This window comes from Dendropsophus ebraccatus, chromosome 14 (genome assembly GCF_027789765.1).
Source record: "Dendropsophus ebraccatus isolate aDenEbr1 chromosome 14, aDenEbr1.pat, whole genome shotgun sequence".
NCBI lineage: Eukaryota > Metazoa > Chordata > Amphibia > Anura > Hylidae > Dendropsophus > Dendropsophus ebraccatus.
In genome coordinates this window covers 43,149,995-43,175,694 of record NC_091467.1, presented here as the reverse complement: position 1 = coordinate 43,175,694, position 25,700 = coordinate 43,149,995, and the positions used below count along the sequence as shown (strand labels likewise).

The window sequence follows — 25,700 nt, the reverse complement described above, 5'->3', positions numbered from 1 at the left end:
TGTATCCTAACCCTTGACCCTAACCATTGCCCAGTCAGATGGTAAAATAAGATGCATGAACTCATAATTGAAAGTGGCTCACAGAGTACAAATGGTTGGGCCTTCTGGTGTAAACCCCGCACCCAGCTGCCAGCTCTCCCTGATCCTGACCTTTCAGGTTGTCTGGTTTAGTAATCCCATCTTTAAACACCCATTTTGGGAACAGTAAATAGAACAAGATGTCCTTTGTCGAACAGCCTGAAATACCCTCTCCTTCTCTGAAGGACCCGGCATGTCTTTGCATTACAGGGACAGCTCTTTGATTTCAACCAGAGTTGAGTACATCAACTCTCCTTTGGTGGTGGTGCTGCAGAAGAATTGAGCCCTTAATGCTGGGTTCCTCCATAGGTTATACAATTGTGGAATGGAATTATAAAAATTGGAATTGTAAAAATAAGCAGCCCCTTAGGGTTCAGATTAAATCAGCACCCCAAAAAGATGCAAACATGAAAAAAAACTACTGCTGCTGTTAAAGGGATTGTCTATTTCAACTAACTCTTTGCTAAATGTTCTATTAAAGTTGTTTTCTCAACTTAATTGTATGAATTCATGTATACCAAGGAAAGTTTGCCTATGAGCAGTCTAGGACATCCCCTCTGAGACCTGTAGTGGGAACCATATTGGGTGCCATCCAGAATGAAAATATTGGCCAGATGGCTTCTAGAGTTAACTATACAAAATATAACATAGTTCTAGCCACAGTAACAAAATCTTGTCTGATTTCTTTTGTACCAAACTCCAATTCTTTCTGTGTGGTGTTGCCCAATTTGACCCTCTTCTACAGTGTTGTAGCATCTCACCTACTGCTATAATGTATTACATAGCTACATAATCTTGTGACCTGCAGGTTGGAGATCCCCAGGAAGTAAATGGGATTGTGAGTGTTTTCTGCGGGTCAGAAAGAGAACCATTGCTACTTGGATCCACCAAGTCAAATATGGGCCACCCAGAACCTGCCTCTGGTCTTGCTGCATTGTGTAAGGTGAGATGGAAAGAATATCTTTAGTATTATATAAGTTATTTTTTTCTAAACCTGGTGTCACCCATTTGTTAGTAAGGGTTTATGCTTATTAGCTGAAGATGCAGATACCCCACTTTATACTTGCTTCTATAGGTATATAGATGATGAGTTTTTTCCTGACTTTATCTTATGCATGTGTCAATTCTGTATGTTGACCCTTATCATTTGTACAGTGCTCTGAAATTAAAATTTACACAGCTACATTATGTTTCTCCTATCTAAAATCCTACACTGATCCAGATTAAAATGGCAGATAGCCATTTGTTATCACTTTCATGCTGCTTGAAGTCATCAGGGTGGTCCCTTGTGGCAGCTGCCTGCTCAGCCTTGATTGATCGATCTCCCCCTATACCCAAACAGGTAAAGATCTATCAGTCAAGGCTGGTGGGGCAGGGAGATGCCACCAGGGAACTCTCCGATGATTTGTGGCTCGGGCAGTATGCTCGGGCAGTATGAACGCCATGAGAGGTTCATACTGCCAAATGTTTGTTTGGTGCTTGTGGCATCTGTCTAATCCATTGTTACAGAATAGAAAAATAAATGGTGGTGAAATTATATTCCCTGGAGTCCCCCTGTAAATCTTAAAGCAGAATAATAGACTCCATTTATAGCATCTTATATCTGCCTGTTGATCACCAGACATAGGCTTCTTAAGTAGGCGGGCAGGAAAGCTCCAGGGAATTCGGATTCCCCAGATCCGCTCTATTGTTAGATCATTTTCAGGTAACTTATATAGCAATGTCTAACCCCACTGCTTTTGGGCCAGATGCCAATCAGTGATGGCCCATGGCAAATAATTTGGTAGTCCCCCCCCCTTTTTTTAGTGCCCAGACTACAGGAAGCATAAAAAGAATACTCAAAAATTAACTTTAAATTGAAATGTTCAGGACCAAGAAAGACTGACTGTGTGTTATGTCCTGTCTGTGTACTCACAAAAAAGGCTTGAGGGAGGTATTAAACAGTGGAGGTAGAAGTCATCAGTATTACTTGTTTGCTCAAGTGTCAGTCACCCACAAGTGATGTACTTTGCTCCAATAGACATGACAATTGAGGATAATAATTAGACAGATATTTGGAAATGTTAGTAGCTACATGTGAAGTCGCTAATATCTAATGGGTTATACATGTTTGGACTCATGGGAGAGGAATATTACTTTCTAGTATTTCACTTCCCCAGCACCATTGCTGAATTGTTATCCTTTGTATATCATTGTTGAATTGTATGTAATGTAGTAATTATTTCTATAAGTGGAGCTCAATGTAAAGGACAGTAGAATAAAATGATATGCACATGTATAAGGTATGGTTTGATACTATGTGCTACTACCCATTGTTTCAATTATATTTCAAAATAGGTTATTTTGTCTCTTGAACACGGTGTTTGGGCCCCAAATCTCCATTATAAGAATCCAAATCAAGATATTCCTGCATTGCAAGATGGAAGAATCCAAGTAGTCAGTGAACCCGTCCCAGTAAAAGGTGGTATTGTTGGCATCAACTCTTTTGGATTTGGTGGCTCCAATGTCCATTTGATCTTGAGACCAAACCAGAAGACATTATCCTCCACCGAAGGCTCCCTTCCTCTTCCGCGCCTGGTTCAGATATGTGGAAGGACACAGGAGGCTGTTGAGGCTTTAATAGAGAAAAGTCGAAATCTCGCCTCAGATGCCAGTTTTGTAAACTTGCTGAATAACATCTCTGGAATTCCCTCTTCGGCTATGCCATACCGGGGGTACACACTTGTGGGAACACAAAGCGATGTAAAGGAAATCCAGCAGACACAGGCATCTGGCAGACCTCTGTGGTACATTTGTTCAGGTTAGAATTACTGTCCCACTTTGCTGTCTCTCCATTTACTGTAGGATTTTCAGGACTAGATTGCACAGATGTTGGTTTAGTTTTCGCTTATTGCCCATAGTCTATCTACCATAACCAGTGATGGCTTTCATGATGAAAATAGCTTCTTGACTAAAATGAACACACCCAAGGGTCAAGAACAGAGAAAACCTGATTATGCAGTATAGAGGTGATGTAGGCGCCAGCCTAAGACCGTCTTTGGGAGGGGGTATATTTTATGATTTAGAATCCACTTCCCTTTGAAGTTCTGTATCAGAGCAGCTAGGGTGCAGGGTTTCATTGCTTTGGTGCTATAGACTCTTTTATAAATACATGTAGCTGGCCCTTCATGTTAGACTCCAAGTGCATTAAGGTGTGAGAGTAAAGGGGAGTCTAGGTATTGGTGGAGGAGAGTTAATGGCGGATGGCAGTTTTATTAAGTGATGTCCATCCAGCAGCTATTATACTGAACTTTAGAGACTTAAAGTGGTGGTGGTAGTGGTGGGGGCATTCTTATATTTTTGCAATGGCCACCATAAGTACTTGTCTCATCTCTTAAATCTCCTATCAATATGTTTTATGTCATATACAGGAATGGGAACGCAGTGGAAAGGTATGGGTCACAGTCTCATGAACTTGGATATATTTCGTGAATCCATTTTACGGTCTGATGAAGCTCTGAAAGGAACAGGACTTAAAGTGTCAGAACTTCTGCTCTATGCCGATGACAGCACCTTCGAGGACACTGTCCATGCATTTGTTGGGTTGGCTGCCATTCAGGTAGGACCTGTGTGCCAACAATGATAGTTACATATTAGAGTACATATTGCTTCCTGTAAAATATATATATATATGAATACATGTCAGGCTTGGACCAGTAATGGGCTTTTCTTCCTGCTTTTCAGATAGCTCAGATTGACATGCTCAAAGCAATGAAACTGGAACCGGATGGCATTGTTGGACACTCAGTGGGAGAGTTAGCTTGCGGATATGCAGATAACTCACTTAGCCACACTGAAGCCATACTTGCCGCTTACTGGAGAGGACGAAGCATCAAAGAAGCAAAACTTCCTCCAGGTGGAATGGCTGCAGTAGGTATGTTCAGCGTGATTGTTAAGTGTAATTCTCATAGCAAGCGCTCAAAAATAGAGAATAGTGTGGCAATGGGGTTACCTAAAACTGATCTTTACTAGATTTTTTTTTTATAAATCTCCCAATCTCATTTAATTGGCCTAATTCTATTGCTTAGCCTAGATCAGCAGAGATAATCAGACGATTGTTCTCTCCAAACATCTATTTTTTTTGTTACTTTCACTGGTTTTCATAATAGATTTCCTGAATAAAATTATTGTGAAGCTACTAATCCTGTGGAGGATAATAGACTTTCTTCACAAGTTCTGACTACTGATTTACTGAACCTCTTAGGCCTACTTTTGTTGGGAGACAATTTTCTCTTCCTTACTGAACAAATATGGTGGTTTTTCAACAATTAAATCTTATAATATTGACTTATACTTTCTTGTCAGGACTGACTTGGGAAGAATGTAAAATTCAGTGTCCACAGGGAGTGGTGCCAGCGTGCCATAACTCTGAGGATACAGTCACCATATCTGGCCCAAAGGTAATGCTTCTGTCTCTGCTCCTTGTCAGGGTTTTTCTATGGTTTGATACACTTGAACTTTGTAAAGGTAGCCTTCTCTATCATTGTGTTAGGATTCTGTACGAGAGTTTGTTGAGAAACTCAAGAAAGACGGAGTGTTCGCCAAAGAAGTTCAGAGTGCAGGAGTGGCCTTTCACTCTTACTACATGGCATCTATTGCTCCATCGCTTCTCAGTGCCCTAAAGAAAGTAAGTTATCCTCTTATTTCTTATGTATTTACTGATACCAGGAACCCCTGTCATTGAGATATATGGGGTTCATAGAGGTCAGCTGCTTTACAGTGAGAATGTTTATGGCCATAGTTAGATGATACATCATAAACTGTAAATGGAGTGGCACTAAGTGACATAGAAAACCTGAGGAAAAAAATCTTACTGCAGGGTTAACTAGTTGGTGAATAAAAAGCCATTGAGCCACAATTTTGCACATCAGCTGCCTGTCCACGTTGTGCTGTTGCTTCTACTGTGAGAACCACAACCAGGCATACTATATATATTATATATAGGCATATATTCTGTAAATGTTATATATACATATATATTATATATTTTTTTGAACTTGTGGCACATAATAATATATTATAACAACTTGACAGTAAGGTAACCTTAACCTTAGAAAATTTTATACTGTAGTATGGTTTGTTAAAGACATTTATACATTAGTATGGTATTGAAGAGCAATCTTAAGTTTTGGAGGCACATTCTTAATAAGTTTCATGTACAAACATATGAACAAAATAAGCCTTTAACGGTTGGTACAGGCAGTTGAAATCACGGGAATCCAGAGAGACATATCCACATTGGGCCCCACGTTGGGTATGTTTCACTAACATAGTGTAGAGCAGGTCATCTGTAGGCCTGGCATCAGTCTATAGTTTGCAGATCCTGCGTCTTACTACCTTAACCGCTTTGCTTTATAACTAACATCTGTACAGAAGCAAAAACGCAAATGCCAGGGCATTACACATCGCACGTAGTCATGTAGTTCTAGCCACAAGTAGATTAGCAAGTGGAATATACCACATTTATTATATTACTTACTACTGAATATGATGGCAAATGGTATTATACTCCTAAATAATCCTCATTGTTTTCAATGATATTGCCCTTTAGGTCATTAAGGTTCCTAAGCGGCGATCACATCGTTGGATCAGCACATCGATTCCAGAGGCTCAGTGGCAAAGTGACCTTGCTCAGTTTTCATCAGCAGAATACCATGTTAATAATTTAGTCAGTCCGGTCTTATTCCAGGAAGGCTTGCAGAGCATCCCAGAAAATGCAGTAGTGGTGGAGATTGCCCCCCATGCCCTTCTTCAGGTTGGTATGAGTAGATACACCATTACCTGTGCTGGAGACATTTGGCACTTCTTACCAGGCTCTCTCTTTTTTTCTACATTTTCCAGTGGAGATCATGTAACTGTTTCATTGTTTTCTTTTGGGTATTGATAACCAGGTTACAAGTAACAATACACCATAGTACAGGTATTAGGCAATATATCAAAAAGGTTGTCCAGAGTTTTTGTTCTTCAGTTCTTCTCCATTGTCAGTGTATCTACTTGGTCTCTTTAGATGGGAACATTGTTTAAAGGACAAGTGCCATGAAAAACTTTTTCCCAGTAATTGAAGCACATTACAAAGTTATATAACTCTGTAATATGCTTCAATCACCTATCTGCCTCCCTTCCCTGTCTTTTCCCCCCTCCACCCCCCACCAGGAAGTGTACTAACTCACACAGACCTAATGACTGTCGTCACCGTCACCAAGCTCTTCTCTCAGCTCCTTCTCCTGTTACACTAGCCTCCCCCCTCCCCTGCCTTGTCAGGTGACTCAGCTTGCTCAGCTCCCATTGGTTGAACAACTGCAAGCCATCACTTGGACTGGGGAGGGGGGGCTGCTGTAACAGGAGATAGACCAGCCCTCCTGCTAATGACTCATCCTCACAAGAAGGAGCTGCCTGGTGACGGTGACGACAGTAATGAGGTCTGTGTGAGTTAGGACACTTCCTGGTGGGGGGTGGAGGGGGGGAAAGACAGGGAAGGGAGGCAGATAGGTGATTGAAGCACATTACACAGTTATATAACTTTGTAATGTGCTTCAGTTACTGGGAAAAAGTTTTTCATGGCACTTGTCCTTTAAATCTAGGGGCCAAATCCTCTGTTGGCCAAACATCCTGGACTCCTGTTGCGCTGCTGATATATAACAAAGGATTGTGTAAAATGGTTACCATTGAAGCAAACCCTTAGTGTAGTGAACAGTACTAGGTAGGAAGAGGATTGCAACCTCATTGTCTGACAGCAAGCATAGATATTGAAAATGGTGGAGAAGTGTAAAAGTAGGATCCCTTTACAGTTTATTGTAAAGGCAAGTGTACCTGTGATCATAAAAAACTTTTTACATGTCACAGAGATATATCAAAAGTTGTGATCGGTCTGGGTCTGACCCATATCAAACGTAAGATCGAGTGGGGAGAAGACCACGCTAAGCATGATGACTTGGGCTCCTAATGTAAGTCTATAGAGCCCGACTCTTTTTACAGACGCAGAGCAGGGAGCAGGCCGCGTTGCAAAACAGTCCTCCCCCAGCTTGTTCTCACAATTGCTACGGGTCTGAGTGTTCAAACCCGATCAGACCGATCAAGACTTTTGACATTTTTTGATGACAGGTATGATGACTAGTAAACATTTGGGGAAATCCAGTTGCAACCATGGTGTACTAACTGTTTTGATATTACACACGGTAGCTCTTTGTATACGCTTTTAGTGATGAGCTTCTTATTTATAATACCCCATCTCCTCTTTCTCACCAGGCAATCTTAAGGAGAAGTTTGAAACCCACCAACACAATTCTCCCTCTAATGAAAAAGGGACATAGTAACAATCTGGAATTTTTCCTTACAAACATTGGAAAAGCCTATTTGAATGGGTATGAAATATTTACTTTACCTTCTTTTTCAAGAATAATCATACCTAAACACCATAGGGAGAGAAGGCATAATAGCAAAAGGTAAATGGGGTCCCTATTTTAGTGCCGGATCCCAATTGTACAAGCCACCTTCGCGGCACTGGAGCTTATTCTAAACTTTTGCCCATCTACATTTAGTTCCATCCCTTGCAGGCAAGAGACACAGTTATTCCTAGGCCCATTTTTTTCTCATAGTGCATTAGAAGAGCCCCTATAGTGGACTCCGGCTACCACCATGCTAAAGCTACAGTATTGGGGTTTCCCATGTTTTATCATTGATGTATGATTTCTCTACAGAATCAACGTTCATTGTGATAACATCTACCCTCCTGTTCAGTATCCTGTCCCTGCTGGAACACCCCTAATCTCCCCTCTCATTCAGTGGGATCATAGCCAGACATGGGATGTTCCCAAGCCTGAAGACTTCCCTGCTGGTTCAGGGGGGTCTACATCATCTACAGTCTATAACATAGGTAAAGTACACAGATGTATTTATATATGTCCCTATACAATGGTTTTAATAGATATATGTGACTTAATCTACAGTCATTTTAAAGTTTACTTTAAGAACTAACAGACACACTAAGGCCATGTTCACATTGCGTGAAACACCCGCCATTCTGTGACCCAGCCAGGGTCACAGAACAGCCGGTGTTAGTGAAGATCATCCTGGCCGGTATTGCAGTGATCTTCATTTCTGCTGAGTTTGGATCCCAACTGATGCACACAATGGAGCGTTTGGCCGGAGCCGCACGCTCCATTGTGTGAACTGACAGGTTCTCTGTGGCCACTATTCAATGAATAACAGCCGCAGAAAACTGACATGTCAGTTTTCCGTGCGGCCGGATGGAATCACTGCCGGAGCGTATACTATGGGGGAGATTTATCAAACATTGTGTAAAGTGAAACTGGCTCAGTTGCCCCTAGCAACCAATCAGATTCCCCTTTTCATTCCTCACAGACTCTTTGGAAAATGAAAGGTGGAATCTGATTGGTTGCTAGGGGCAACTGAGCCAGTTTCACTTTACACCATGTTTGATAAATTTCCCCCTATGTGTATAGGCTCCGTCCGGGATTCCCTCTTCTTTCAGCACACTGTAAGTTTAGTGTTCATCACGGCCATTGTTGCAAATCAGCAACAATGGCTGTGATTAATACTAAACTTACGTTGTGTGAACATAGCCTAATTTAGTAATCTATGGCTATACCTGCTGAAACAGTAGTAGATGCTTGGAACAAACCTCCAGCAGATGCTGTTGGTAAATCTATAGTAACTGAATGTAAACCTGCCTGAGATAAACATATGTCTATCCTAAGATAATAATAAAGAAATAATATAAGATCAGACTAGATGGACCAAGTGGTCATTTTTGCCAACGATCTTCTATGTTTCTGTGTGCAGATGCTTTACTAGATGAAAAATAAGGCTGTTTTTTTTAAACTATTTTAAAGGGGCGATCCAGCGATTCATTTAAAAAATAAATGCTTAAAATGCATATTGGTTGACTTATTTGACACCAATATGTGTCAGTTTTTTGTCATATGAAAACTTTGTTCTGTGCCCCCAGTCTGCTGCCATGGTGTGCTGCCTGCAAACTAAATTTCCCAGCAGGCAGTGCACCTCACATCATCCTGCCAGGTACCCATCCCCTTGTTCGGTCACATGACAGTGGTGACTATGGTGGCAATTTTTTTTTGTTTTTAGTTTTAGTGTATGAACCCAGGGTTTTCTGGGCAAAAATGATTGATGGACTTTACTCACAGTAGGCCTTCAATCACTCATTCAACACCTGCCACCCCCTCTGATCACACGTTCTGCATGGCTGCTGTGGCCAGATCTATGCAGTGCAGGAGATAGAGAAGGTACTTTTCTTACTTTCATCATCAGCTCTGTTATCCTGCAGTGTTATCCTCGGTGTACTGATCTGCCCACAAATATTAAGGTGCCACTCTGCCCAGCTCTTGAATGGCAGCCATTGAGAATGTGGAATTCTCTGGAAACTTTCAGCTATAATGAGAACATTTCTTTAGTTAAAAAGACGTTTTAGAAAGCAAACTACATTACAGGATTGCAGTTTTATTATTATTATTTTATCATCTGTTATTTTTTGTCTTGCACTGCTTCCTATATGTGTTCTTTTCTGCTCTCACTATGTTTTTTTTGTTGTTGTTCAGATATGAACCCAGATTCTCCCGATATTTTTATGAGTGGACATTGTATTGATGGTCGTGTCCTATACCCAGCTACTGGCTATCTAGTTTTGGCATGGAGAACATTAGCCAGGTCCTCAGGTGTAGTTATGGAGCAGACACCTGTCCTATTTGAAGATATTACAATCCACAGAGCAACAATTCTCCCAAAAACAGGTGACCACTGTGTAGCATGACATAGCACCTTCCATTGATACATTAAGGCTACAGCTAAACAGTGAAATGGTTTGTGTGAATACTCAGTTGTTTAGCATATACTGCCTTCCATGTAAGTAATGATACTTCTTGTACTTTTTTTTTACATTTTATCACAAGTTTTCTTTCCTTGCATCTGAAGGAGTTGTCCAATTGGAGGTCCGTCTGATGCCGGCATCAAAACGGTTCGAAGTGTCTGAGAACGGCAATCTGACAGCTAGTGGTAGGTAGCCTGATAAATCACTACACCTACATCTACAAACTTTCCCAAATTCTGCTTCCAGCAACTTCCTCAAACTTCACTAATCCTTTCAGCTCGTTTTAACTTTTCCTTTAGTCCATCCATTTCACTTTCCAACCTTCTCTAGTCATTTCCAATCATTAATTCAATGAAGGTTCTGGAACAGTTAGTATGCCCCCCAGTAGATGTAAAATAAAGCAAGTTTGCCATATATATTCATTATTTTATGTTGTTGTTATCATGCTGAAAAACAGAACTTGCCAGAAATCCAGGTCCAGTCTCCTGAAGGCAGATTTTCTGACTAAACACAAGAATTCCGGCTCAATGTGTTTGTCAATCACATGACTGCCTTCTCTCTGTCAGCGTTCAGATAGCCTGGAAAACACAGGACTTCCTGTTTTCTGAATCTTTGAGAAAAAAATAATCTGAAAACAGGAAGTTTTGCTTCATCTCAGTGCTCACCCGGCCTCCCGATTCCGTGCACGGTGAAGCAAGCTGCTTGGGAAAAGGTGCAGCTGCTTGGGAAGAGGTGCATAGGCGCTCATCCAGCCGGGACGGTGCGGCGGCGGGTGAGCGCTCTGCACGGCTGTGATGGAGGGGAGCACACTCGGAGGAGGAGGTGCATGAGCGCTCACCCCGAAGGGGGGCAGGTGAGCGCTCGTGCAAAGGACCGGGCACAGTGCTTAGATGAGGGGCAGCAAGTTGGGGATAGGTGCAGGAGCTCTCACCCCGCCAGAACGGGGGGGCGGGTGAGTGCTCCTGCAGGGGACCGGCCAGGGGAGAGATGGGCTCAGAGGGGGCAGCTAGTTGGGGTGAGCCACTGCAGCAAGTATAATAGGACTGGGCAGGGGGGTGGGACAGAGGGAGGGGGACATTACCAGCCCAGGGAGGAAGGGAGGGATGGAGAATAGACGTCTATTCCCTTTCTATACTTCTACATGCGCCCCCTGCTGCTGCATACACTTGAGGCGTGACGTCACATTTTTTTTTGAGGAAGTGAGCCTGCCTGACCTACTAAAGTGAGGGAAATAGCAGAATATGTGCATTTCCCATAATTAGTGTATATTAGGAATTTGTATAACTTTCTTTATGTAATAACATATTTTAAAACACATTTTGCCCGGAGTACCCCTTTAAAGCCATATTCCCTGTTAGCTGATGCTATTCCCTATTTTAATAAGTCTTGCCCCCTTATAGGATGAGACACAGTAACAGTGTTACAGCAGTGTCAGTTTTTTATGTGCACTTTGACAGTAAATGTCCGTTTTTGCTGTGTCCTCCCATATTTCTAGTGCCTCACAGTTTGAGAAGCACTGTCCTAGAGGAAATGACTGATATAGGTACAGATTGTGGGAATGTCATAAAACATTACAACATATTTATTTCCAGGGAAAATTTCCATCATGGAAGACAACAATTTAAGTGATTTCCGCAAACAGCTGACAGATATCATGATTGAAAGCAATGAGACAGAGGATTTCTTGTTGTCAGACAAAGATGTGTACAAAGAGTTAAGGCTGCGAGGATACGACTATGGACCAACTTTCCAAGGAATTATTGAGTCCAATAGCAAAGGTAAGTTATTGGCAGAGATGGATTTACTTTTTAGCACAGTAGAAATAACCATAGCATTTTATGAGTGCTTACTGCCTTCTGGTCAAGTCATAATAGAGCCCAGTGGTTCCAGTTCCTATCGATAAAACTAATTATTACGGTGCAATTCCTTTCATACAGTCTCTGGCAATCTACCATTATAACAGAGAAGATAGTCACATCCTGGTGGCCGACCTAAATATTGTCATGCTCTGTATGTCATGTATAATTTTGGTTTTATAAGAGAAAGAGATCACTGATCTTAGGGAGACCAGCCAAACGATAACACTGCCAGCTGCTAGTGAAAACGCTCAATGCAGTGAAATCCTAGGTGCATTGCCCCCTGGGAAACATGTATATGCAAAAAAAAAAAAAAAAAAAGCCTGTGGAGCCTCATTAAAGAGTCTCAAAACACAGGAATAGCCAGATATCCCTCTGGGAAGGACCCAGTTAAGGGGTGGCTCTTGTAGGGAACCCACCAAAACCACCATATTAAGTGGCCCTATAAGCCAATATAATGACAAGGGAAAAACCAAGGCCAGGTATCCATCCACGTACAGCTGTTTCGGGGTGTTGCCCCTCATCAGTGTGGATCAGGATTCTGGCTGGGTGGGAGCAATGCCTAGTAGAGCCATAAGAGAAACAGATTGGTGATCTCAGGGAGACCAGCCAAACTATAACACTGCCGGCTGCTAGTGAAAGCGCTCAATGCAGTAAAATCCTAGGTGCATTGTCCCCTGGGAAACATGAATATTGGTTTTAGTTTGCTCAATCTATTTGGTTTCATAATCTATAGATCTATAGATAGGTTATAATCTCTTTGGTTTCATAGGTGATAAGGGGAAACTGCTATGGACTGAAAACTGGGTGACCTTCCTGGATACCATGCTGCAGATGCTGGTTTTAGGGATAAGTGGTCGCAGCCTCCGTTTGCCCACAAGGATCCAGTCAGTTTCTATTGACCCTGCAACCCATGAAGAACATGTTTGTTTGTCTTCAGATGACAAAAAAGGTAAAATCTACTTTGTTTGTGTATATAATAACTTATTTCCTTTGCCAAACATATATAGCAGTCACCCACAATGAGATCTCTTGGAATTTGCTCAAATGATGGCTGAGGTGCTGTTTGTTTCAAAGATCAAATACAGCTGCTATGTAGAGTATCTGACACACAATGTTTTAGCCACACATCACAGGAATAGGTCAGGAAAACATTGTGGCATATGGCTATGTTCACATATAGTATTTCCGTCAGTCTTTTTTCAACCAAAATCAGGAGTGGAACTGACAGATCAAAATTATAATGGAAAGATTTGCCCAGTCTTTTAACCCACTCATGGTTTTGGTTGAAAAAAAGACTGACCAAAAGACTGACAATTAAAAAATGTTCGAACATAGCCTAGACAGACATAGCATAGACAGGTTGCCAATACATAGCTGCAATATGGCCAAAATGTGGTGTGACTGCAGCCTAAGCCCTTTCTATATACTCTATTAAGGGTATGGGATAAGTTACTCTAAGTTGGGTCTCCGTAAAGAGTGGCTTCTATCCGTTTGGTTAGCTGTTCATTGGACCAGGCACATTAGACTGCATTCCCGGGCAGACAATGGGTGGCTGCAATAAGCTTCAATAATAACAAGCTAGCCTTGCTTACAACACAGTTGGCCCTAGTGTCCTACATTTGGCTGACACAGTAGCTGCCTAGCACCCCTGTGATTTGCATTGTCTTGAATTGACCCCTGAAAATGTAAATCTACTAGAATAACTTACAGTAAATAACAATAAAGTGCAGTATAAGTAATAAAGGAAACCAACATAGTCATTGTATTGGAAAGTGAGGTACTAGTATTAGCATTTACTATGCTCTTTAGTGCACAGTATGTTTTTGCCTAACACATATTCTTATTATTTCAGTTATTCCTGTTGGTGTGAACAGATGCCTAGAAAAAATTACATCTGGAGGGGTACAGATATCTGGTCTCCATGCCACCACTGCTCCACGGCGCCAACAGCAGCAAACTCCACCTACCCTGGAGAGTTTTATGTTTACTCCTTATTATGAGAATGATTGCCTACGAGGTGTCAGTGACCTACATTCTCTTCTAGAGCAATGCACAGGTACTGCTTTATACAGTACTTTTTCACTCTGTTCGCGGAGTTTGTAGATTTTATATATGCCAAGCAAACTATTTAGCCATGTAAGTGAAATTTAATATGTCACATCATAATTAGAGATGAGCGAACCTCGAGCATGCTCGATTCAATCGGAACCCGGACTTTCGGCATTTGATTAGGGGTGGCTGCTGAACTTGGATAAAGCTCTAAGGCTATGTGGAAAACATGGATATAGTCATTGGCTGTATCCATGTTTTCCAGACAACCTTAGAGCTTTATCCAAGTTCAGCAGCCCCAGCTAATCAAATACTGAACGTTCGGGTTCGGATGGACTCGAACTCTAACCCGGTTCACTCATCTCTAATCATAATTCATAGATCATCACTGAGATTTCGCTAATAGGTTAGCATAGAGATAAGGGCCCTATCAATATCCTAAGTAAAGGGGCCCTGGCATTCCTTAGGAGTAAAGTGAAATGGATCACAGAAATTCCAATTCCACATGCAGAACTCTTTTTGAGAAAAAGCTTCATACATTCAGGACATCATTGGGGTTTCAACTCCTAGACCCCATTGACTCAGATGAGCTAAAATGTCATCTTCATGTCTTGCAGATAAGATTTGTGAACTAGAGTCCAAGGTGGTTCAGCATGGCTTACAGCTCAACATTTCTGGAATCAAAAAAGCTGGAAGACCTAAAAGGAATAAAAAATTAAGCACTTCCCCAGACCACGGCCTCCTACATGTCCTCACAGAGATCTGCAATCTTGAGTTAAATGGCAACTTGCACTCTGAACTAGAAGAAACGCTGACACAGAAGAGTAATCAGCTCCGAGATGATGCTCTGCTAAACGGGTTGTTGACATCACCTTACCTGAAAACGTGTCTGGATACAGTTCTGGAGAACAGTAATCCACAGAAAATGAAGATTATTGAAGTAAGGTTTTAAATAATAAGAATCTGTCTACTGTAATTCACATTGTAAATTACTGATACTTAGATAGCTGTTAGGACAAGGAGACACATAGTATTTTTTATATATCTGTCTGTGCTTCCAGATTGTAGAAAAATAATTCTATTCTCTGGTTAAAAGTGTCAAAGAGGCCTTTCCAAGCCCCAGAAGTGCTGAGGGCTGGAACATCTCCTCCATCCTCCATCCCTGCCTCACTGACAGTCAGTGGGAAGCTATGCCGTACTTATGCTATGACGTATGAAAGATACCACGTGTTTCCTTGCTCTAACAGTGTCAACAATTTTAAATGTGAATTACAGATGACATTCATGTTTGGAAAAATCCATTAGAATTTTGAATGCAACTCAGGATGAGAATAGGACATAATATGATAGATCAGGAATGGGTTCTGGGCAGTAGATAATTCATATTATTTGTTTACAGAATTATTACTACTACTTAATGAAATGTCAGTAATACAAAGTGAGCATTCCCGTTAGATATAGATTTCTCTGTGAAGGGAACTAAAGTTTAATCAGTATATAATGAAGAGACACTGCCCAGACACTGCCATGAGTTAATTGTACCAGATGAGGGGTCAGTCAGGATTGTATGCTGCTCATGGTGCGGGCAGCATAAATCTACTGACAAACGGCCTTTAATTCTGTGCTATTTCTGGAAGTTATAGTTCTTCCCTTTTTCTCCATAGGCCCTATCAGAACATGGAAATTTGTCTCCTTATGTCTTGAGTGTGCTGAATACTCAACCAATGCTGCAGATAGACTACGTTGCCACTGATCGGACTCTGGAAACTCTCTCTACACTGGAAGACAATCTGAAAGAAGCTGGGGTTTCCATAGAGCAATGGGACCCATATACTGCTCCTCCTAATAATGTAACTGGTGCTGATCTATTGGTGTGCAATAGCTCAGCACATCTCCTAAAGGATCCAAGTCAGGTCCTCCCCAATATGGCAGCAACTGTGAAAGATGGAGGATTCATTTTGCTCCATACACTTCTTAAAGGAGACGTTCTAGGAGAAACTATTGCCTTTCTGAGGACTCAAAATATCCAGCAGAAAGATGGTCTCCTTTCCCAGGTATAATAGCTGTATACCCTGGGGTACTATGGCCAATAGCTTAACTTGATGTAATAGCTGTTATATGGCCTGCATACAGACAGGCTTCTAACCTTTGTACATATGGCAGAATATGCGTGCACTGAACTGTATTAAATCTCTACCTTGACAGGCAGAATGGGAGGAGTTGTTTGACAGTGCCGGCATGAATGTGATTGCCATGAAAAAGTCCTTCTATAACTCAGTCATTTTCTTATGTCGTCGACGTACCCCAGAGAGGATACACGTTCAACTGTCAGTGGAAGACATGGACTGTACATGGGTGGAATCGCTGAAGGTGCATTTTCATTAGATCATACAAACAGTTTTAATCATGAGATCCAAATTCATGACTCTATTCTTTATTGTCATATGTCCTTTCTTATATAGGAAGCTATGGCAGATTCATCTGACCACCGTCTCTGGCTAACAGTCACCAATCAGCCAAATTCTGGTGTTGTTGGAATGGTGAACTGCCTGCGACAGGAACCAGGGGGGAACAAAATTAGGTAAGATTCATGTTTTGTATGTATGCCTGCATGATTGCTTATATAGATTTGTGAATTTCAGCCAGAATTAAAAGGGGTAGTTCACCATAAAAATAGTTTCTTTTAAATCAACTGGTGCCAGAAAGTGTAAGTGATTTGTAATTTACTTCTATTAAAGAATCTTACATCTTCCAGAACTTATCAGCGGCTGTATGTCCTGTAGGAAGTGGTGTACTCTTTCCAGTGTGACACAGTGCTCTCTGCTGCCACCTCAGTCCATGTCAGGAACTGTCCAAAACAGAAGCAAATCCCCATAAAAAATCTCTCCCAGCTCCAGAGATCTCACTAATACATAGGGCTATGGGATCTCTTTTCTTAGAAATTTCTTCTCCACTTCATCCTTCGTATTTATCATTTATACTTCATATATTTCCTTCATACTCTTCATGTATATGTAACAAGAGAGAAAAAAAATACACTCTCTCTATCGGACTATGTCCGTTGTCCTTACGTATACTGGCTTATGAAAGTGCCTAAAGGAAGTATATAGGTTATAAACTTCTATACAGGTATCAGTGCGCCTGGTGAGAAGGCCAGCAATGGAACTTGTGGGTCCACAAAAAACACATTTTTTTCATTCTATAGCTCCTTCACGTTACTAAAATAAACACTTAATAATTGAAATTAGATATTGCCAATGTATAGCATGACCTGTAATGCATTAACTTTACGTTGCAGAGACATCAATAAGATAGTGTATATGGGAATATGGACTGATTTGTCATCTGTATACCAATCTTATAATGTTATGGTATATACCTAAAATGGTATATGCCATAGCAGTATCAACAGCGGTCTGACGGGTCTGTTCAAGTAAACAAAGTTGTCTTGTAGTTGCTTATTTAGTGGGTGGATTGGGGTTCAGAGAAAATGTTACACTTTGCTCCCCCTTAGTCAAAGTATCATGGAATGGAACCCTCTATAGTTGGTTCCCCACTGATCAAAAAGTGATAGCCTATCCTAGCTATACGCCATCACTTCTAATGGGAAAACCACTTTAAATGTATTGACAGGAGAAATAACAATACTTGCTAATCCATTTTGCTGTGACAATAACTACTTAAGAACATTTTATTTCCAGATGCATCTTCAACTTTGATGGGAATTCACATGGAGTGTCTGATAAGGAGACTGAGCAGCTGCAGGGCAAGGATCTAGTGATGAACGTCTACCAGGATGGTCAGTGGGGAGCCTTCCGGCATGTACCCTTTCACAAAGGTGATTACATAATTATTTATATGGGATTGTTTGTCAGCACTTATCTATCAGGCTGTAACATATTGTATTAGCCAAGTCTTATACATAGCTCAGCATAGATGTCTGCATGTAGTTGTTTATGCAAACACATTTTACTAATTTCTTATTTAAACAGAATAAATGAAATCTCACAGGAGATTGAAGTGAGCGATAATGGTTTAATAGGGGCAGGAGGATTGCCTTACCTTAAAATGAGAAGTCCAGGATTGCAGCTTGATCTTTAGTGACATCTTTTCTACTTTTTCTGGGGGGACCTCTAACCTGTGGCTCTCTAGCTGTCAGACTACAACTCACAGCATGCCCTGACAGCCTGTTTAGCTGCTGTGCGCTGCATTTCCTGCTCTGTGTTCGTCTGACTTGCATGGCTTCATAGACTAACATTATGGGTTCGTCCAGGTCACATAACACAGAGCTGGACTTCTCCCACCCTGTTCTCCTGATCGGTCGTGGTCTTAACACTCAGTCCCCAACTGGTCAAAACGTTTGACATGTCTCTCTGATGTCTCCTGGGGAGAATGTCTGACCTCTGTACCCCCCGGCTAACTCCAGATTGGCCCCTGGCTCCATTGTTTTGAATAGAGCCCGCAGCTCTATTCATTCTCATTCGATACAGCACTCAACTCTTTTCGTTGGTTCCATAGAGTATCAATAGAGCTGCAGATAACACGCTGACCCGCGACTCTATTCAAAACAAAGGATCTGGAGATCACCAGGGGGCACAGAGGTTGGACCCCTATGTTCTCTAACTTGTCCCCTATACTGTGGATAAGGGACAAGTAAGTTTTAAGTAAGTTTTTCGGAGAACCCCTTTAAATATAAGAAAAATTCTCTAGAATGCCTCTTAAATGCAACCAAATTTTTGAGTATTGTTGTAGGATTGCATTGTGCAATGTCTAGGGTGATGCTATCATGACTGAATACTCCAACCCTGCTCTGTTACCTACAGGACAAGCTCAGGATGAAACAGCCTATGCCTTTGTCAATGTGTTGACTCGCGGAGATCTCTCCACCTTACACTGGATTGCATCTCCTCTACGCAACTTCAACCCTACTAATCCCAATGTGAAACTGTGTAAAGTCTACTACTCATCACTCAATTTCCGTGACATCATGTTGGCAACTGGGAAACTTCCCCCCGATGCTATACCCGGTATGAAAAAAAATTTATTATATGGGAAGGTGAAATGTTCTTCAGGATCTGAGATGGGGTTCCTGACACTTGCTCAGAGTATTTGAGCATGTCCTTCATTTTAGCTAACTTAGTATTTTTTAGTTTGTTCTTTAAATTCTATACCTTAACCATTATATTGTTGTTTGAGTTCCTATGCTGATAGGGAAAATTATGCTCTTCCCATAGCCACATAGCCAACACAGAGGTTGGGAAAGCCAATGGGGGAGATTTATCAATCATGGTGTAAAGTGAAACTGGCTCAGTTGCCCCTAGCAACCAATCAGATTCCACCTTTCATTCCTCACAGACTAAGCAAGTTTCACTTTACACCATGTTTGATAAATCTTCCCCAATGTGTCTTTTTCTGACAGCCGATGAAGTCTAAGGGTCCTATTCCACAGGCCGAGGAAGGCCCGATCAACGATGTAAACAGTGGCGATCTGCTAGATCACCGCTCGTTTACTGGGCCTATTCCATGGCCCGATGATCATTGAGCAAGGGCTGCAAGGACATCGTTACTGATGTCCTTGCAGCCCTTGCAGCCTCATACATTACCTGTCCAGGCTTCTTCTCCGCGCTGTCTTCATCCCCAGGTCCCGCGCGCTCTATCTTCAGAATGGCCGGTCAGCTGACAGGCCACACTCAGCCAATCACAGGCCGAGGCGGTCACAGCCTGTGATTGGCTGAGCGCTCCGTCAGCTGACTGGCCATTCTGAAGCCAGAGCGTGCGGGACCCAGGGATGAAGACAGCGCGGAGAAGAAGCCTGGACAGGTAATGTATGCTGCTGCTTCTTGTCAAATTGGCGGTCGGCCGCCGCGCACCGGTATTCAACCGTAGCGATGCGCGGTGGGGGAACGATGATTTTAGGTCTGGCCCTAAATGAACGATCAGCCGATGACACGATCATCGGCTGATCGTGCTCTCTATTTTACCGAACGATAATCGGCCGGATCGGCCCCATTTGGCCCCGATAATCGGCCGAATCGGGCCAAATGGGGCTGATCCGGCCGATTATCGTTACTGTGGAATAGGGCCCTAAGCAGTCAGATCTTACCTGATCTAACACTTATCACTCCTCTCGAGCCGGAACAATCCATTGGTCCATTAAGTATTTGTCTGTCAATACCCTAGAAATGTAATTATCTTTAGTGTTTGGAACATTTGTTATACCTAGACTCCCAGTTTGAGAAATTTATTCTGGAAATTATACTGATTGCCTATTTTTATTTTAGGAGACATAGCTTTACAACAGTGCATGCTGGGAATGGAATTCTCAGGACGTGACCCAGCAGGAAAAAGGGTCATGGGCCTTCTTCCAGCAAAAGGTCTTGCCACTGTTGTGGATGCTGATCAACGATTCTTGTGGAATGTTCCAGAAGACTGGTAAGTTTCTAATGTCAGCATTAAAATAGGTTGCTGGAATTTATGGTGCGTTTACACAGACAGATTTATCAGACAGATTCTTGAAGCCAAAGCTAGGAATGGATCTGAAATTTGGATCTGTTTCTAGTCTGTTCCTGGCTTTGGCTTCAGAAATCTGTCACATAAATCTGTCTGTGTAAACGCACCATTAGAGTTTAATTGAATCCTAAATATAAATTGTATATTACCAGCCAGAGTGTACCTGAGATTTGTTAGGTTTCCAATCAGGTACCTGGAACATGGCCCACAGGCATGCCCCAAACTAGACTCCTGTCCTAGTCTTTTTTTTCATGGCCTTATGTTACTATGTAGACGCTACTCATGTAGGTCACAAGTTTTGTGTATATAAGAACATTCCCATTATCATGACAGCCACTCAGAGATGGAAATACAAATATATATACACTACCGTTCAAAAGTTTGGGGTCACATTGAAATGTCCTTATTTTTGAAGGAATAGCACTGTACTTTTCAATGAAGATAACTTTAAACTAGTCCTAACTTTAAACAAATACACTCTATACATTGCTAATGTGGTAAATGACTATTCTAGCTGCAAATGTCTGGTTTTTGGTGCAATATCTACATAGGTGTATAGAGGCCCATTTCCAGCAACTATCACTCCAGTGTTCTAATGGTACAATGTGTTTGCTCATTGGCTCAGAAGGCTAATTGATGATTAGAAAACCCTTGTGCAATCATGTTCACACATCTGAAAACAGTCTAGCTCGTTACAGAAGCTACAAAACTGACTTTCCTTTGAGCAGATTGTGTTTCTGGAGCATCACATTTGTGGGGTCAATTAAAGGCTCAAAATGGCCAGAAAAAGAGAACTTTCATCTGAAACTCGACAGTCTATTCTTGTTCTTAGAAATGAAGGCTATTCCATGCGAGAAATTGCTAAGAAATTGAAGATTTCCTACAACAGTGTGTACTACTCCCTTCAGAGGACAGCACAAACAGGCTCTAACCAGAGTAGAAAAAGAAGTGGGAGGCCGCGTTGCAGTACTAAGCAAGAAGATAAGCACATTAGAGTCTCTAGTTTGAGAAACAGACGCCTCACAGGTCCCCAACTGGCATCTTCATTAAATAGTACCCGCAAAACACCAGTGTCAACATCTACAGTGAAGAGGCGGCTGCGGGATTTTGGCCTTCAGGGCAGAGTGGCAAAGAAAAAGCCGTATCTGAGACTGGCCAATAAAAGAAAAAGATTAAGATGGGCAAAAGAACACAGACATTGGACAGAGGAAGACTGGAAAAATGTGTTGTGGACGGATGAATCCAAGTTTGAGGTGTTTGGATCACAAAGAAGAACGTTTGTGAGACGCAGAACAAATGAAAAGATGCTGGAAGAATGCCTGATGCCATCTGTTAAGCATGGTGGAGGTAATGTGATGGTCTGGGGTTGCTTTGGTGCTGGTAAGGTGGGAGATTTGTACAGGGTAAAAGGGATTCTGAATAAGGAAGGCTATCACTCAATTTTGCAACGCCATGCCATACCCAGTGGACAGCGCTTGATTTCATCCTACAACAGGACAATGACCCTAAACACACCTCCAAATTGTGCAAGAACTATTTACAGCAGAAGCAGGCAGCTGGTATTCCATCATAGGTAATGGAGTGGCCAGCGCAGTCACCAGATCTGAACCCCATTGAGCTGTTGTGGGATCAGCTTGACCGTATGGTACGCCAGAAGTGCCCATCCAACCAATCCAACTTGTGGGAGCTGCTTCTAGTAGCGTGGGGTGCAATTTCTCCAGCTTACAGTACCTCAACAGATTAATAGCTAGAATGCCAAAGGTGTGCAATGCTGGAATTGCTGCAAAAGGCGGATTCTTTGACGAAAGCAAAGTTTGATGTAAAAACAATGTTATTTCAAATACAAATCATTATTTCTAACCTTGTCAATGTCTTGACTCTATTTTCTATTCATTACACAATGTATGGTGGTGAATAAGTGTGACTTTTCATGGAAAACACAAAATTGTTTGGGTGACCCCAAACTTTTGAACGGTAGTGTATGTCCTTTTTTCCGTCTACAGTCTACAGGCAACATAGTATACGCAGGAGTAGCTGTAGGGGAACTTGTAATTTCATCGGGAATTTCTGCTCATTCTGCTAAGTAGTCAAGTAGGCGGTCCTAAATTGTGATTGTCAGCTCTCAGTATGGACAGTCAAACATATAGCTGTCAATCACTACATAGGACCTCCCACTTGACAGAATCCAGATTGAGCAGACATTGAATAAATGACAAGCTTGCTCTTTTCCCACAAAAATATATATATCAGTCCTTTCAGCCACTATAATATCTATAATGTACTATCTTCAGGTTGTACTGCATTTTTAAGTGCTTTTAAGGCTGTAGATTGATTATAACCTTTGTTGAACGAGAGTATGTTTGTGTGTGGGCAGGAAATTAGTAATTGTTCAATTATAGTTTATACTTTCCATTTGTAGGTCTTTGGCTGATGCTGCCTCTGTCCCTGTGGTCTACGCTACAGCATACTATGCTCTGGTTGTACGTGGGCGCTTAAGGAAGGGTGAGAGTGTCCTAATCCACTCCGGATCAGGTGGTGTGGGCCAAGCAGCTATAGCCATTTCCCTTAGCATGGGTTGCCGCGTCTTCACAACAGTAGGTAGGTTACCTTGTAGAATGTTTATGGTGTTTATTCCTTTTTTAGTCACTTTAATTAGAACTCATACACAAATGAATAAAAGTATTTTGAGCCATATCCTGTCTTTCTAGCTGCTGCCATTCCTCAGTTACAAGTTTTTCTAAAAACCGATCAATAACCAGAACTGTTTTTTTTCCCCACTGATTTTGCATCACATCTCCCAATATGTATTCCATATTAGCTGAAAATGTAGCAGAGCTGACGCACGCATGGTGTAGCTATGTGCTGCGTACCGGGCATCTGTTTTCTGGGGGTGGGGGGTGCAGTGTAGGTTTAGATCTCTGATTGCTTACTGTGAATTAAAACATTCTAGCTCCTTACAGACTCTTAAGAACATCCATAACAATTAAAATATACAGAGCTGAGGCACAAAGACAGGTACATATGCCTGCATTCACTGACAGCAAGCAGAGATAGAACTATACCTCTTTTTATATTACAGAGACCTAGGCTCAGGGACACACGTAAGTCTATGGAAGCAGCACAGGTGCATGGAGATGATGTCTGGTAATGTCTCCGGGTGGTTGGGTTACCAAGTCAATAGACAGCTAACCCGGCCTCCATAGAGGAGATCACATGTCCTCAGACCACTAAGGGAGGGGGAAGAGGGACCTAAGTGTGGTCTGAGTGGACCCAGAGTAGAGGATTTTAAACTTCCAGAGTGGATAAGAATGAGAAAAGATAGAAGGGAAGATAGGTTATAGAATATTCTTGTTTAGAATATTGCTTTTGTTACCCGGATAACCCCTTTAACTAAGAGCAAGTTACAAACACTGACTTGACATTATTCATATTTATTGCTAGGATCTTCGGAAAAGCAGCATTATCTTCAGAGCAGATTCCCACAGCTTGATGCCAGCTGTTTTGCAAATTCCCGAAATACAACTTTTGAGCAGCATGTTCTCACTGTAACAGGAGGGAAAGGTAAGAAGCAGCTGAGATCTACCCTTAGTTATGCAAGATATCAGAACACCAGCAAACATTTGTATTATTCCTTTCACTGTAGGAGTGGACCTTATCTTAAACTCATTGGCAGAGGAAAAATTGCAGGCTAGTCTCCGTTGTCTGGCTCGCCATGGACGCTTCTTGGAGATTGGCAAATATGATCTGTCAAACAACACTCCACTAGGTATGTGTGAAACAGCATCTAAATGTAAGATTCAGAATTTCTTCTGATCCAAGTATCAAACCATGAACAGAAAAATAAATTAATAAGGAAGGTCATATAGAAAAAAATAGAGGCAGGTCAACTAAATAGAGGCGGGTCTACTAACAGCATAAATATTAGGGGAGATTTATCAAACATGGTGTAAAGTGAAACTGGCTCAGTTGCCCCTAGCAACCAATCAGATTCCACCTTTCATTCCTCACAGACTCTTTGGAATATGGAAGGTGAAATCTGATTGGTTGCTAGGGGCAACTGATCCAGTTTCACTTTACACCATGTTTGATAAATATCCCTCATTGTCTCTGTAAGGGGAATAGTGCACATTTCTGCATTAATAAATACTGTATAAATTTGAAGACCTCATAATTTTATGAACTGGTCTGAGCTCTTGGATACTGTTAGTCACCTCAACTGGTTCTTGTGCCACATTCTAGCAAGGCCCTGGTGATGGCCACAACCAGGTGCTCAACAACCAGACACTTCTTATTCCCCTTCCCCAGCAATCATGGGCCTTGGCAATCATGCTATCACTTCCCTGAGCCACAGATTGGTTGGCAACTGACACCTGGAGGTGACGTGAGACCTGGCGTTTGTTTTTTTTAAGGTGGCATAGTGCTGTTTGATAATTGTGGTTTATTTTCTGTCCTGGTTTTATTGCTGACTTGACTCCTGATTGACTGATGACCACGCTGTGCCTGGCTATTGACTATGCTTTGCCCCCTGGATTGTGCATCTGGTTACTGTTGTGTTACTCCTGGCTCTAATCCTTGAATCTGTCCTTAACTGTGCTCTCATCTAGTCCATCTTGAATAGTGTTTTAATGAACGTGACAAACTTTCAGGTTCGGACGTACCCAAAGGCTCTGCTTTTGACTCCTGGTGGCTGGAGAATTTGGATGCAGCCATATGGCTGCCAGGAAAACATGGATACTCCCTAAATCGTTTGGCTGCCTGTTATCTCTCCTGTCCTTCTTCCATCCTCTCCATACACAGGAACGTTAGGCAAGCTGAGCATTCCTGTGTTTTTTATAGGGAGGGGTGGGTTAAGCCTCAGCCAGAGAGCTCCGACTAGGGCTTGTCTCTGTGAGAGCAAAAAGGTTAGGCAGTAGAGATGAGCGAAGCGGGTTTGGGTTCGAGTCCATCCGAACCCGAACATTTGGCATTTGATTAGCGGTGGCTGCTGAACTTGGATAAAGCCATAAGGCTATGTGGAAAACATGGATATAGTCATTGGCTGTATCCATGTTTTCCAGAAAACCTTAGAGCTTTATCCAAGTTCAGCAGCCACCGCTAATCAAATGCTGAACGATCGTGTTCGGATGGACTCAAACCCGAACCCGGTTCGCTCATCTCTCTTAGGCAGTGATTTTCATCATGCTGACTCCTATTTCCATAAACATCATCTGTAGGTGGACGGTCAGAGAGCCCCACTCACCTTATTCTGACAGCCATACCCACTGCGAGAAGAAGGTGTAAGATGTATGGGGGCCTTTAGAGAAATCATTTCTCTGGTACAT

The 25,700-nt window shown here is 41.9% G+C and overlaps 1 protein-coding gene across 2 annotated transcripts in view; it reads left to right on the top strand.

The window, feature by feature from the left end:
• Positions 1 to 25,700, top strand: part of FASN (fatty acid synthase) — a 67,623-nt gene that overhangs the window by 23,096 nt on the left and 18,827 nt on the right. For both annotated transcript variants that reach the window (XM_069951510.1, XM_069951511.1), the window contains exons 8-31: positions 887 to 1,021; positions 2,416 to 2,878; positions 3,489 to 3,676; positions 3,802 to 3,991; positions 4,423 to 4,517; positions 4,610 to 4,744; positions 5,669 to 5,872; positions 7,363 to 7,478; positions 7,815 to 7,990; positions 9,693 to 9,884; positions 10,066 to 10,146; positions 11,554 to 11,739; positions 12,590 to 12,769; positions 13,673 to 13,876; positions 14,487 to 14,809; positions 15,534 to 15,923; positions 16,075 to 16,239; positions 16,332 to 16,450; positions 17,571 to 17,707; positions 18,693 to 18,896; positions 20,151 to 20,301; positions 22,799 to 22,977; positions 23,821 to 23,940; positions 24,023 to 24,145. In XM_069951510.1, coding sequence (XP_069807611.1) covers positions 887 to 1,021; positions 2,416 to 2,878; positions 3,489 to 3,676; positions 3,802 to 3,991; positions 4,423 to 4,517; positions 4,610 to 4,744; positions 5,669 to 5,872; positions 7,363 to 7,478; positions 7,815 to 7,990; positions 9,693 to 9,884; positions 10,066 to 10,146; positions 11,554 to 11,739; positions 12,590 to 12,769; positions 13,673 to 13,876; positions 14,487 to 14,809; positions 15,534 to 15,923; positions 16,075 to 16,239; positions 16,332 to 16,450; positions 17,571 to 17,707; positions 18,693 to 18,896; positions 20,151 to 20,301; positions 22,799 to 22,977; positions 23,821 to 23,940; positions 24,023 to 24,145 — 4,456 coding nt within the window. The remainder of the gene's footprint in view (positions 1 to 886; positions 1,022 to 2,415; positions 2,879 to 3,488; positions 3,677 to 3,801; positions 3,992 to 4,422; positions 4,518 to 4,609; positions 4,745 to 5,668; positions 5,873 to 7,362; positions 7,479 to 7,814; positions 7,991 to 9,692; positions 9,885 to 10,065; positions 10,147 to 11,553; positions 11,740 to 12,589; positions 12,770 to 13,672; positions 13,877 to 14,486; positions 14,810 to 15,533; positions 15,924 to 16,074; positions 16,240 to 16,331; positions 16,451 to 17,570; positions 17,708 to 18,692; positions 18,897 to 20,150; positions 20,302 to 22,798; positions 22,978 to 23,820; positions 23,941 to 24,022; positions 24,146 to 25,700) is intronic.